This window comes from Notolepis coatsorum (genome assembly GCF_963971535.1).
Source record: "Notolepis coatsorum genome assembly, chromosome: 11".
Classification (NCBI taxonomy): Eukaryota; Metazoa; Chordata; class Actinopteri; order Aulopiformes; family Paralepididae; genus Notolepis; species Notolepis coatsorum.
Window position 1 is genome coordinate 63886330 of NC_140175.1, and position 15634 is coordinate 63901963.

The 15634-nt window shown below is 41.2% G+C and overlaps 1 protein-coding gene across 1 annotated transcript in view; it reads right to left on the reverse strand.

Annotated features, from left to right (window-relative positions):
* ube2g1b (ubiquitin-conjugating enzyme E2G 1b) overlaps window positions 1-15634 on the reverse strand; it is a 29699-nt gene that overhangs the window by 2710 nt on the left and 11355 nt on the right. The window contains exon 4 of the mRNA XM_084324323.1: window positions 3133-3311. Within this exon, the coding sequence (XP_084180449.1) occupies window positions 3133-3311 (179 nt within the window). The remainder of the gene's footprint in view (window positions 1-3132; window positions 3312-15634) is intronic.

The window sequence follows — 15634 nt, forward strand, 5'->3', positions numbered from 1 at the left end:
GGGTTAACATTTACAACAGTTTGTTTATTCAGTTTTGATGGTGATGATTACATTATAAAATTTTGTATTACGCAATAATAGTTATAATAGAAAAACACTGACATTCTAAATTGAACTGGAGAAAGTATTTTACTTTATAAAATACTTGACTTAAAAAGTATCTATAGCAGCTCCTGGAGAAGATGTAGTTGAAGAGCCACAATGGTAGGTCTATTTTACCTTGCAATCTAAAAAACGATCATTGCTGCCATGTCCAACAGTTAGATAGTTAGCCAACAAGCATGCCCGCCTCTCTTGGCTTAACGTTGAAAATAGATTGTCTTTTAATATACTTGTGCTGTTCAAGTTGGTCATGAGCAGTAAAACTCCTGTTTTTATACATCAGATTGTTTTTAGTAATACTGTGCATGAGCATTACACTAGAGGTTCCAGTAGTGGGCAGCTTGAATTGCCAGGTCCTAGAACCAGCGCTTTGGGGAGATATTTTATTTTTAGAGCATTAACTCTTTGGAATGGCCTGCCTCGGAACCTCTGCTGCATTTACAGTAGATTCACTTTTTTAAAGAATCTTAAATCGTTTTTAAATAGTTTTTAACACTTTGATTGCCTAAGGCTAAATTCATGATATACCATCCCTTGCCAGCTCTATTTGTCTATGGAGAAGTTCCCCTTCTTTGCAGGGCTATAACTTTTTAAATTCTATTGCTAGATTGCCATTATTAGGGCCCATTCAAGGTCCTATATGTATTGTTCATGGTGTATGAACGTTAAACTTTTTCATTCACATATTCATACTAAAATATGATCTAAAGTATAAGTATGTTTTCATCTCTTTCTGCAGCTTTCTCCAGAACGTGATTTATAGCTCCAAATGCATTATATTGATGATGAAATACAGTTTGGTAGGAATCTGTGCTAGATGAAAAATTTCAACTGGATGTACTTCTAGAATGATCTACGTATGATCTGATGATGACCGGATGGGCGGGGGATCGTTTATAATTCCGTGGGCAGCGTTAGATGATTCATCCAGAGTGGGTCATATGTTCATCATAGCAGTTTTTATGGAACACGTTAGAATATAACGCTGAATCTTACCGTATGTTCCTTGCGCCGTTGGACGATCAGCGTGGTGTAGACCGTTTTCGATTATGGGATGTTGATCCTGATGAACCATTTCCAGGTTGTATAATACTATATACGTTCAAATAACGTTGTTTATTGAGTTAGGGCGAGCGATTGATCATCCAGTGTGTTGAGATGGAGTCCGGCTACCGATCGCGAGTGCCCGGAGCACATATGGATGAGCACTTCCTGTTTGGCGCGCCCCTCCCTCTTGGCCGATCGGCCACCAGATGGCGCTCTCAAACCGTTAGACAGTTGATGGGAGCTCACCAGTACATCTCAGGGCTCCGGAAAGGAAATATGATTTCGATCACAGATTTTTGAAATATTGATATCAAAGACGAGTTACGGCGTCCTCGGCAACTTTAGCATGGCTAGGAAAGACGCCTAAACACGTTTTCGGCACTTAAAGTGTTAACACTAAAGACATTTTTTGTTTTTGTTTTACACTAATGTAATTTTAGCTATCTTAATTGTTACAGTAGTTTCATTATGCATTGTGTGTACTGACTTTTAATATAGTTTTTGCAATAGTGATTGTTTTTGTACGTTTTTTTGTGTGTGGACCCCAGGAAGACTAGCTGGTTGCTATCGCATCAGCTAATGGGGATCCCTAATAAAATAAAATCAAACTCCGCATGGAGAGACGCAGCAGCTGACAGACAGGAGCAGGATAGGGAAAAGGAGAGAGACTGACCTGTCATAGCTATATAGGCCCAATGCAATACAATTCCTAAACTTCTGGCCAATATCTCATCAAGCTGAATCCATTCAGGGAGAAAACTAGGCAACATTTTTCTCTTCTCAATCATGAGCTGCTGTGCTTTTAGTGAAGCCCCACAATAATAATAGCGTGGATAGTGGAAACGTTGTCATTGTGACTCGCCAACACAATCAGCGTATTTCCGTAATTGAAGATTCGCCCCCAGACGAGCAAATGCGGGCAGGTTTGGGTGACGTCAAGAGAAGCCGACGCCCACCTCCACCACACATGACCTACAGCAGTGCTTCTCAAACTTTTTCTGTCAGGCCCCCCTTTGGCGGACCAAAATATTTTGCCCCCCCCCCCCAACAAAATAGTCATGAAATGGGCCATGTTTAAATTTATTGAAATAACACCAATATCGTGACCTTTCAAATTGGCCCTATATTTTGTTTTCAGAGCTGTCATGGATGAAAAGCCAGCTTCACACAGATACTGTATGTGGTGCTGAATGGTATCAACACCTTAACTGCTGCATCATGAGATACTTGGTGGGCCATGAGATGAGATACTTGGTACTCCGCACCACACTCTGAAACGAGCTCTCCAGGTGGTATCAGATGAGATTTCAAAGAGTTCTTTCCAAGAGTTTGGATGGAGATGTGTCAGGAAGCTTTGTCTCAATGTTGTCTGTAAAGGTTTTTTTTATCCAGAGTAACTTGGTGATCCTTTTCTGTTTTATTAAATAATGATTTTCAGATTTTGAGAAATGGTATTTTCATGGAGAACAGTGCAGCTGCAACAGATAGCACTTTAGTGATCATTTTCTGTAATCCATTTTTTTTTTTTTTTTTTTAATAAATCTCAAGGCCCCCCCTGTCATGCCTCTGCGCCCCCCCTGGGGGGCGTGCCCCCCATTTTGAGAAACACTGACCTACAGTAAGAACCTGACCTGTAGGACACAACTTACACCAATCAGGGGTGTAACGATAAGACACATTTTTCAGATGTTCAATTATTTGTGTTAAAATGTATTTTAGCTCTACTTATAGATTATCATCATACTAGAGTCATAATATTGTAATATCATGATATTGCAATTTATTACCTTTTTTCAACTGCAAATTAAGTCCCCAATGGATACGTTGCGTCACTGTATCAATATAATATCAGCACACAAAAAAATGCAATATATTTTATAACTATTTCCCCCCGACCCCTAATTTAACGCACATTTAAATGTTATGTTCAATTCTGTACAGAGTTACACCCCCGATACCAACACAAGATACAAATGCACTTACGGCTGCATCCACATTGGCAGGCGAGTCTCCGTTGGGGTCGGCCAGCATGGAGATGACACTGATCATGATGGTCTCCACCGTGTGGATGGGCAGCCAGCGCTCCTCTGGCTTCTCATAGCCGTACTTGTCTTCCCCGGGCTCGTGTAGGATGGAGATGCACACGTCACCGTTCTTGGCCACTGATGGCAATACAAAAAAGGGGGTTAATATTAGGGGCTGACATGACCTGAACGATTCGCTCACTGCCATGGACATTTATGTCAAAATCATTATTGGGTTAGGGTTAGGGTCCTCTGGACTTCCTACTTCCAGAGGGCTGCAGACACACTTAGGATAATCCAGTCGTCGCTGGGGAGGAAAGGGTCTCGTACGGACCGGTCCTTGTATTCCTAGCGCCCGATGGCAGGATTAATAGCTATTAGTCCGAAAGCCCGTTGGCATGGATGATTAGAGCTGCCGCGGTATTGATGTTTTCCTTACCGCACAAATTTGCGAAATATTTCCTACCGCCGCGGTTATTACCGCACGCACACAAAAAAAATAAAATAAAAAGTTTGAATGCATTTTTTTTGGTAGTCTACTCTTTATAGCATATAGCCTGCCTCTAGTCTAAATGTCTATCTTTAGAGGATGACTTTGCAGCATGAATATTGTTTGGGATTCGGCAAGCACGCATTCGTTATTGAAAGTGAAACACGGATTAGAAGTTTCCCCTATGGTCGTGCGCCGTTCACTCGGTGTCACGGGCAGGGGTGGTTACCCCCCCGACCCTTTCTTATTATTATTATTATAAAGTTACTACTTTATAATAAAGGCATTCGTTTTGTGGCATTAACGTTATATAGTTACACGTTCAATAACATCAGCGTATTTACCGGACCATAGCAAGCAATACTCAATTCATATCTCAGTTCCTTTCTTTGCTCAGAGCGTGTTGAGTTGTCCCATTCTGCGGTCTGTTAATAAAGTTTTCAATCAGACAAGTGTATAGAACGAAGGGCTTTTATTATAACATTCGTTGCAGACAGTAAAATCATTATGTCTCGTTTAGTACTCCTGAGGAGCGATGGTAGTCCACTCCGGCGGGGAGCTAAAGCTAACATTATTAGCCGTGTTGTGATGAGCTCTGATCAATTGGTGACATTCAGGACGTAAAAAACTAATACGCGCTTGCCGATTGGTGGTAACACACTGCAGGACGCGCCAACGTGTGACGCGTCTCTCTTCTGACCAATCAGTGGTCTGCAATGTTTCACGTGACTTTTCTGGTACCCAATAGGGTCGCTTGGAACCTCGATAGAGGAGTAGGGTATATGTATATCTGCAGAGCCGCAAGCCCAACGAGAGGAGGGTACTTTATTATTATTATAAAAAAACAGCGGTGATGCGGTATTCAGCCTACTCTTGCGGTGGGCGTGATGTAACCGCGATACCGCGGTAATGCGGTAATCGCGGCAGCTCTATGGATGATAGCTAGTTAGCTCCGTTTGTACTTAAAGCTAACCCGCAGGAGGTCTTCAATGAGTACCGGTAGTTATGTCCAGAACGTCGCTGGGTTCAACTATAAGTCTCTCCACGTTACTTCACTTACACAAGTCACTATACTGTGCCAATAAGGGCTCGGACAATATTATGGTTGTATCTAAGTAGCCGTTCGGCTCTCTAATAACGATACGTTGCCTGGCCGTCCTGTTTACAACTGCGCCAAACGTTACTTCTCTCTCACTCTATGTTGGTTACCTGTGGACTGAGCCTGTTCACCCATACAGATCAATACGCTCTCTCAATTGTCCGGGCATGTCTGAACATGTTCTGAAACATGTCTAGAGGGGCGCGCGCACTGGCGCCTACGGCAATTGGAATATTATTTTTGGAATACTCCCGATCACAGGTAAGAATGATCCGACGTCAATTTTAGCTTGATCCTGCAATGCTTTTACACCGATCGGGCTTTTAGTGTGCAATACGAATGCAGTTTGACAAATCAATTTTTTTTTACATGACAAACATTTACAGTAGAAATCCACTATAAATCACAGGGCTATTACCGACATAATACTAACAATCATGACAGCCCGGTTTTTCAAATTAAAATAGATGTAGATTAAAGATACAGATTAATTACAATACAATACAACACATAAATGCTCTTGCTCGTCCCCCCCCCCCCCCCCCCCCCCACCGGACCCCCCTTGAATACATCCATTATTCCGCTTGATACCAAGGATTAAAAGTTCATATAATGCTTTATCCTCTCCACCACTTCTAACCAGATTGCTATGCTGGCTTCATTAACACCTAGAATTCGTGCGGTAGATATCTCTAGGTAAATCACATCAAGATAGGTAAGAATCCATACCCTCCGACACATTTTATCAGGTTGAATCCAGCGTGAAGCTATTAGCTTTTTGGCAGCCGTAAGACCGGACAAGATTATCCTTTTTATAAGTACAGAGTGTGATAATTGAGAGACATCATTCAGCAACAATACAGAAGGCATTACAGGTATTGTCAAAAACAAAAATCCTGATAATAGTGTGGTTATTTCTTCCCAAAATATCTTAACAGGCGGGCATTCCCAATACATATGCATAAATGTACCACTATCACCGTTTGTACATAAGGAACATCGAGAGTCTTGTTTAAGCCCCATACGGTTCAGTCGAATAGGAGTTAGGTAAGTCCTATGAATAAAATTAAGATTAATCTGTTGATGATCCGGGTTACGTGACGATAGCCGAACGTTTGCCCTGTATATCTGTGGTGCTCCAGTGGTACCTTTAATAGGACTCCATGAGCCTTCAAACATGCTAATAACTGTCTGTAGAAATAGTATGTGGAACTGGTGAGGTTAAATTTGTTATGTATATCTTGATAGCTACAGAAACCCCGTTCGTTGAAGATATCTCCCAATGTTTGTATGCCATTCTTTTCCCATTTGGGAAATCTGATAGGTTGTTGTGCAATAAGGCAGGGGTTCCCAAACTTTTCAGGCCGGGGCCCAGAAAATAAGGCGTCAGAGAGCCGCGGCCCAATGCACAGTCTTTTTTTTTTTTTTTTGCCAGGCGACCGATTTTTTAAGCCAAATATCACTTCAATCCTATTAAGTTAGTTCAAGTTAGTTATTCATTTATATGTGCTATTTATGAGAGGGCTAACTTGTTGCAAAATAATAATAATAGCCTCATTAAAATACTATTGTTGCTTCGGTTGTTTTCAGCGTTTTATGTGCATAATCTGTTATTTAGTTTGAAATGTTCGTTGAAATAAGTAGATTTTTCGTTTTTGTTTATTTATTAAGTTAATATAAAACCATATAGTCACATTTTAGAATACAATAGAATATAATTTTAGAATACAACTAGAAACACTGTCCTGGCCTGCTTCTAAGTTCAGTGGCCCGACAAAAAAAAATTTAAATAAAAAATAAAAAAAATAAAAAAAATGTGTTTTTCTTTAATTTTTTTTTAAATCATCTCGCGGCCCATCCGTGGCTGCTCGCGGCCCACCTTTGGGTCGCGACCCCGACTTTGGGAACCACTGCAATAAGGAGTGCATTGTTATTAAATATGAGAGAGTGTCTATGCCATTTATGTTGGAACATAATACCTATGATATAGATTTGATTTCAGGATAATAGCGTATACAGGCAAGAAATGGCAACATCTATAGTGGAATTGACTAATATGGCTATAACTCAGCATTTCATGAATTACCCTAGACCGCTCTAAAACCATACTTATATTTACCACGGTATAACTAGGGATGGGTACCTTTTAGGGATGCACAGATATGAAAATTTGCCACCGATACCGATTGTTCAACTAACACAATCGGCCGATACCGATATTTGTGGCAAAAAATAAATTATTTTATTTTTTTATAAATGAAACTACTGTATATTTGTATGTCTCTAAATGTTTTGATGAATTGAAAATGGAGGACCCTTATGTAAAAAAGCCTAAAGTCTTTTTCTGGTCTTCATCCTCCAGTCCACTGAGCTGTACTGTACCCATTCTGCAATCTGTTAATAAAGTTATCAATCAATCAGACAAATGTATAGAAACGCTTTTATTATAACCATATAACAAAATTACATTATTGTTTATGAAAATGTTTTAGCCCTATGCTTGACTATTATTTTAGGCATGGCAACAAATAAAAATAATAATAAAATGAATAAATAAAATAAATAGGCTACACGTCTCTTTTTGTGTTACAAATTGTGCTCACAGATATGAACATAGGCCTCTTTACTTACTTAAAACAAGGACACATCAAGAAATATGTTTATGGTATTAATTCCACCATGCCATGTGTGTTTTTATTTTATAATGCTCATGAGTCATGATTATTGCTGAAGTCTGAGTCATACAATACTCACTGGCTTTCATAACAGACTAACTTGTCTTGCTCAAGACTTGTTTATTAGTTTTAATAAGAGAGCACTATCTCTCTCAACCAAAGCAATGCATGTAGATGGCAACAGAACAATTTTGATTGACAGTCGATCGTGCCAATTACGTCACACCGCTTGCACCCGCCTCTGCTGTTCTTACCACCAATTGGCAAGCGCTTATTCGTTTTTTACTTCCGGGAAGTCCGCCATTGATTTTCGATCAACAACAAAGCTAATAACGCTAGCTCCCCGCGGCCCACGAGTAGACTACCAGCGCGCCGCAGGAGTACTAAACGAGGCATAATGATTTTACTGCAACGAATGTTATAATAAAAGCTTTTCTATAAATTTGTCTGATTGAAAACTTTATTAACAGATTGCAGAATGGGTACAATTCAGTACGGGCTCTCTGATCAAAGGAAGGAAGTGAGAGATATGAATGAGTAATGCTTGCTATGTTCGGGTAAATATGCTGATGTTATTGAACGTGTAACTATATAACGTTAATGCCACAAAACGAATGCCTTTGTTAATAAGTAGTAACTTTGATGCAGTAGCTTGTGTGGGCAGGTCGCTTGACTGAAACTTTTCAAAGTTTGAACGTGTGGACCAGATCGACGCAACACAAATTGACGGATATTTATCGGCTACTGCCATCGGCACATTTGAGCTTATCGGCCAAGGCACTTATCGGCCGATACCGATACCTGACCGATATATTGGTGCACCCCCCCTAGTACCTTTCACATTTGAACAGATACCGGTACCTGTGAATCGATACCGGTACCCAATGGTAACGTTTTTCTGTACTTTAGTCTCTAAAAATGTAATTTACCGACCACAGTTGTAAAAAGAAATTCCAAACTTAACTCATTCCGGGCCAACTTGTTTATTCGTTTTAATAAGAGAGCACTGTCTGCTGATGGCCCTTCCGTGCCAACGCTATATCCAATGGAGAATAGGACTTATTTGCGAGTGCATAAAACATATAAAATAGAATAGCAATAGATCTAAATAACAGTGATCGTCAATGAGTTGCTTCCAGTCAACATGTACGAAACGGATTGTTTTTTCATCTGTACATTTCCGTTTTGAATATGAGTATAGTTTGAGATTTCTAGTAATTCCAGAGAAAGACACAATAATAGCCCTCTAGTGGAATACACAAAACACGTTGTCATTTTTCGGCTGATTTATGAATCGTTTTCAAATAAACGCTAGATTATCGATAGTATTATGTGTCCTCATGTACGAAGAGAAGCGGGGTCTGAAAAATCGCTTCTCCGTACTTTGGTCGGCGCGAACCTCACACACATGCTCCGATGGCGGTGATAGGAACATCCGATTACCCCAAGATTCGTAACATAAAGGACTTACAGGTCTCTACGCTAACCTTTTTCCCAAGGAGCACATGTGCTCCTAAATGAAAAAATTTAGGAGCACACAAAGAAATTTAGGAGCACCCAAAAATATTTAAGAGCACAGTGAAAATATTTCAAGTAACTGAGTTTATTTTTTTTTCAAAAATAAATGTATATTTGTACTGTGCGTGCATGTGTGTAAATTAGCTCTTGCTACAACCCTGCATGTTTACATTTTGTATTTGATGTTCATTAACATGTGCTGTCCCTATCAAATCAAACTACTGCTACAAAAGTCACTTAACTTTAGCTTTTGCCCCTTTTATGCATACAATGCCTATGTTTTGGCTGTGTTGCTCTTCTAGAAAAATAATCCTTTCAGGGTTGCCTATTGAAATACTGTACACCTCCAGTACAGAAACATTGTTTGAGTTTGCGTGTCAGGTAGACCATTGATTGACAGTCGAGTCTGCCAATTACATCACACCGCTTGCACTCCGGCTGTCCGGCGCTGCAGCTGGACCCTATTGCCCATCTCTGCTGTTGATAACGCTAGCCAAGTTATTATTAGGGATGCCCCGATCACGTTTTTTGCCACCGATACCGATCACCGATCGTCGTGAGCCATATCGGCCGATACCGATCGTTTTTGATTAAAAGAAATTAATTTATTTTATATAATTCTTTTTTAATAAAATATATATATTATATAATTAGACTTGTACTTGTATTATCTGCGAGACATCGCCACCACGCAACAAGCTCCACTGTCTGTGTGTACTCTAGTAGCCTCCAGCTACAGCCAGGATTCTCCGGAGCTGCAGCTGGACCTATACTCGAGTAGCCTCGAGCTACGGCCAGGATTCTCCGGCGCTGCACCTGCAGGGCTCTACGCTAACCTTTTTCACTAGGGGCACAGGTGCTCCTAAATGAAAAAATTTAGGAGCACACAAAGAAATTTAGGAGCACCCAAAAATATTTAGGAGCACAGTGAAAATATTTCAAGTAACAGTTTATTTTTTTTCAAAAATAAATGTATATTTGTACTGTGCGTGCATGTGTGTAAATTAGCTCTTGCTACAACCCTGCATGTTTACATTTTGTATTTTGTACTTGATGTTCATTAACATGTGCTGTCCCTATCAAATAAACTATCAAATCAAACTACTGCTACAAAAGGTTATCTGTTAATAAAGTTTTCAATCAATCAATCAATCACACCTCCAGTACAGAAACATTGTTTGAGTTTGCGTGTCAGGTAGACCATTGATTGACAGTCGAGTCTGCCAATTACATCACATCGCTTGCACTCCGGCGCTGCAGCTGGACCCATTGCCCACCTCTGCTGTTGATAACGCTAGCCAAGTTATTATACACACAGATACACAGTGGGCCAGTGACTTTGGTGTAGGGTTGTAACAATGCATCGATCCTAAGGGGGAAATTCAACCATCGATTTGAAAATGTTAGAATAGATTATCGCAATTTTAATGTGTACACGTTATGTTATTGTCATGTCCGTTACAGCCAACACACCGACATACGCTACTGCATCAACGTTATGATTAACAAAGCAAGGCATTCGTTTTGTTGCATTAACGTTATATTACTATTGCTATCGATAAATCTATGTGTTCTAAAATCTATTGCTATTGGTAAGAGAGAGACTATAATAAGTTGGTGTCTCGGAAAACGAGAGCCCTGATCGCGGAGTTTCAGGAAGTAAACAAGAAAAATGAGAGCTTCCGATTGGTCATTTGCTTTATTTCCCATGAAACCAGTCACTTCACTCTACTGTGATTGGACCGTTGGCTTGAGTGCAATGTGGGACTTGTAGTTTTTTAACGATCTTGCAGCGGAGGAAAAAAAAGACGAGAGAGGCTATAATCTGTATTCGCACAGCGTGCGCGTAATTGATTTTTACCGTTCGCATACAAATATTTTTAGGGGCATATGCGAGCAATTTGGTCGCACTGTAGAGCCCTGACCTGGACCCTATTGGTATAACGTTACTTAACTGTGCTCAGCAAGCCCTCAGCTCGAATACGCATCGAATCAGTGTTATAAGACATTGATATCAGGAGCTATCTGTAGCTACTGCTAGCCGGATATATAACGTTAATACAACGCATCAGTGAATTATTTAGTTCAATGGGACATTTCGTTTTTAACAGTGAACTAACTTGCGCTAACGTGAGCTAACAGCTAACAGGTATCATACCTACCTACTATACTTGCTGGAGCGTTTGTTGATGTCAGGAGCTATCGGTAGCTGGCCGGCTAGATACCATTCGGTTAGACAATGCCTCATCATGTATTAAACTAAAAGTGAATAGTTGACTGGGTCATTTTGTAACGGTAGCTAAGCTAACGTTAGCTCAGGGAGACGCCGACACGCCGTCCTCCCGTGTCTCACTAGACTAGACCCGTGTTTACATGCGTGCGGGAGGGGCTGGACTTGAGAGCAGACGCCGCACCACCGGTGTCTGAGACAGAACTCAGCGACAGCGAGTGAGATCGGGTTTGGCGATCGGTGAAAATAAAACATTATCACAGATCACATATTTATACTGATTATCGGCCGATAACGATCGGTGATCGATCGGGGCATTCCTAGTTATTATACACACCGATACACAGTGGGCCAGTGACTTTGGTGTAGGGGTGTAACAATGCAATCGATCCTAAGGGGGAAATTCAACTGCATCGATTTGAAAATGTTAGAATAGATTATCGCAATTTTAATGTGTACACGTTATGTTATTGTCATGTCCGTTACAGCCAACACACCGACGTTATGATTAACAAAGCAAGGCATTCGTTTTGTTGCATTAACGTTATATTACTATTGCTATCGATAAATCTAGGTGTTCTAAAATATGTCTCGGAAAACGAGAGCCCTGATCGCAATGGCGGAGTTTCAGGAAGTAAACAAGCAAAATGAGAGCTTCCGATTGGTCATTTGCTTTATTTCCCATGAAACCAGTCACTTCACTCTACTGTGATTAGACCGTTGGCTTGAGTGCAATGTGGGACTTGTAGTTTTTTAACGATTCTCAGCGGAGAAATAAAAAGTATGAATGAGGCTGTAATCTGCACTCGCACACCGTGCGCGTAATTGAATTGAGGTTTGCACACACATATTTTTAGGGGCATATGCGAGCAATATGGTCGCACTGTAGAGCCCTGCCTTACCTCACATCTGATGTCATGCAAAAAGATTAATCCAATTCCTGATCGCCATTCCAAATATCGATCGTGTCCATTGATCCAATGTTTTTTTTTTGATCCACTTTTTCTCCCATTTTTTCTATATTTTTCTCCCATCCCAATTTCGTATCATCCAATTCAACCCTCCCCTGTCACGAACGCTGTTTCTTGCCTCCCACAAGCCGGCTGCAATGTGGACTAAGTCATACATAGCACAAGTCCCCTCCGGTACTTGAGGTAACAGCAGTCGCATCTTTTCACCTGCGCAGCTCGACCTCTCAGTGTCGAGGAGTAACGCGTGGGAGGCTCACGCTGCCCCCGACACTTCCTGATTCTACTGCGCAGGCGCACCAACCGACTTGTAGGAGTCGCTTGTTCACAACGTTCGATCCCCACCCTTCAGTTTTCCCTCCCCGTAATACGGCCAATGTGTATTACTGCGGACGACCAGCCAAACTGAAAAACAATGTGGAGAGCTGGATTCGAACACGCGAATCCTAGCGTCTCCACACTGGTGGCGAGTGCCTTAGACCACTACACCACCTAGCCGCCTCCATTGATCCAATGTTATAGTCCAAAACACAATGATCCACGATGCTCCCAGTGGGGGGACTCAATGCAATAGTATCCAGCTGCATGCCCGAGAAGTAAAACCTGGACCGGACTTATTTTTTTGATGCACAGTCCCAGCCAATCCAATGATGTGCAATACGATCCGGGAGACGATATGCGGCGGTATTTGCCCTTTGCGAGCTCAGACCCATTCCCAATGATAACGTCAGGCTGGATGGATGAAAAATGAATGGATATCGCTAATAAAAGAAATAACGATTAAAACCAGACTATACTCGTGATTGGCACGGAAGCGATGGCGAGTTAACCAGACTATACTCGTGGTTGGCCCGGAATGAATTAATATTTAATAAATAATGTATTATTATTACTTTATTTACATCTTACTTTTGATGTAAAGCACTTTGAACTGCAATCCCCTGTATGAAAGGTGCTATACAAAGTTATTATTTATTTAGAACAACATTGTGTATATATATATATACGTCAGTCACACATATCAAATTATGTATTATCTGCGAGACAGCGCCAACATGCAACAAGTCGAAATTCTCCCGTCTGTGTGTCTGTCAACACTGCTTTGGTCCAATCACATTCCCCCACCCACAGTCTGCGAATCCGAGGCAGAGTAGGGTGGGTCTTCACAACACGTTTGATTGTCTCTCAGCGACCTGGGGCAGTGCAGACTAGGCTTGGGCGGTATCATTTTTTTCATACAGTCATACCTTGCTGACATAATACCCCGGTATACGGTATATGACTGTATGACTTTCATTTATCAGCGGGGGGGGGGCCTAACAATATACTTGTTATCACCATACATACCGCTTATATTGAAACACGTTGACATTAGGGCCGTTCTTTTAACCTAAAAGTGCACTTTCTTCAACCTCGAAACTAAATTCCTTAGCAACGCGTGTTACCAAGTAAACAAATCACAGAACGGTAGCCAGTTAGTAGGTATCAACGTTAGATCCCGGAACGGTAGCTAGTTAGCCCGCACCATCCAGGTATCAACGTTAGCTCGCGGAACGATAGCTAGTTAGCCCGCACCATCCAGGTATCAATGTTAGCTCCCAGAACGGTAGCTAGTAAGGCCGCACCATCCAGGTATCAACGTTAGCTCCCAGAACGGTAGCTAGTTAGCCCGCACCATCCAGGTATCAACGTTAGCTCCCAGAAAGGTAGCTAGTTAGCCCACACCATCCAGGTATCAACATTAGCTCCCGGAACGGTAGCTAGTTAGCCCGCACCATCCAGGTATCAACGTTAACTCCCAGAACGGTAGCTAGTTAGCCCGCACCATCCAGATATCAACGTTAGCTCCCAGAACGGTAGCTAGTTAGCACGCACCATCCAGGTATCAACATTAGCTCCCGGAACGGTAGCTAGTTAGTTAGCACTAGGGCTGACCTTCGAATTTTTTTTTGGCAATCGAAGCTTCGGGGCCGAGCTTCGATTTTAATTCGAAGCTTCGAATTAAAAAAAAAATAAAAAATGTATCTTATGTTGTGGGACTTGTACAGCACTTGGTAAACTGTTGTTTTTAAATGTGCTCTATAAATAAAGTGGATTGGATTAATGAATTAAGTAGCCCCTTTCATGACTGACGCAGCCAATAAGGTTTCACTCGGCTGTGTGATTTAATTCAAGGTGGATCGCTGTTGTCGTTTGAACAACTTCAGATTTCATAGTTCAATCCCCCAAATCAAGAATGTTTAAGATGAATGAAGTAAGATTTTGATTATTTGAAATATGGCCTGTGTAGACTAAACTATGCACAGAATTATGTCAGTCTACAAGGTCCGGATTCTACATGGTCCGGCAATGTAGACCTTGTAGACTCCACTACAGACCAATTATCAGTGAATGTTCATGCATTTTTAAGAAGGGCTACTTCCACAAAAAAAACAAAGAACTCACCAAAACATCTCAGTAGCACCTTATCTAAATGTTCTATTTGGAGATTCATATTTATTTATGTATTGCATGCATTTCTACATTTTATTTCCTATTTTGTTTATTCATCCCAGTATCTTTCTTTCCTATGTGTGGAATTCTACAAGGCATGTAGGTGTATATGTGTTTGAGGATGATATCCTTCAAACAGGCAATAGTGATGATATAATTTGGGCAGTGCTGAGCTGGGTTACTTTCCTCCAGTGTATTTGTCCCCCGGCCCCACCCAATGGCCCCATGCGCGCGCACACACAAAAATCGAAGTAAAACAAATTTGAAAAAAAATATATATATTTTTTAAATGTTCGAAGCTTGTGCCATCGAAGCTTGTGCCAAATACTTCGAAGTATTTAAGACAGCCCTAGTTAGCTCCCAGAATGGTAGCTAGTTAGCCCGCACCATCCAGGCATCAACGTTAGCTCCCAGAACGATAGCCACGTAACCCTCTGCTGGCGCGTGCTGTGCTCTACAATCAACTCAGTGTCAGTGTAATAGCAGTCTGTGACGTCACGGTATTGAGAATCATACCGGCGGGATCTTGAAATACCCTGGTATACCGTAATACCGTCATACCGCCCAAGCCAAGTGCAGAGCCAAGTTATAATGAATCCTTTTAGAAGGCTCTGGGGCAGTGTAGCGCCTATGTTTATTATATATATCTATGGTGTAGCGTATGTTAGCGGCGCTCTGTCATCTTGAGTCCACTACACTTAGTAAGTAACTAACTTACTCTCTCACGCGCACTAGGGCTGCACGATTTTGGGAAATAAGCTAATCGCGATTTTCTGACAGATATTGCGATTACAATTTTTTTAAGCAGCCCCAGAGGTTTATTGTAAAATGCGGCTTACATCTGGCCTACGCGGTGGGACACAGTCTGAAAATGTTTCTTTTTACCTGGGAACGATACCGGTACGGTACCTTTTTTTCTGTACTTTACTCTCCCTCTCTGAAGTCTAAACTTCACAACACACAATCTAAAACCCCTTACCTCCCTCTC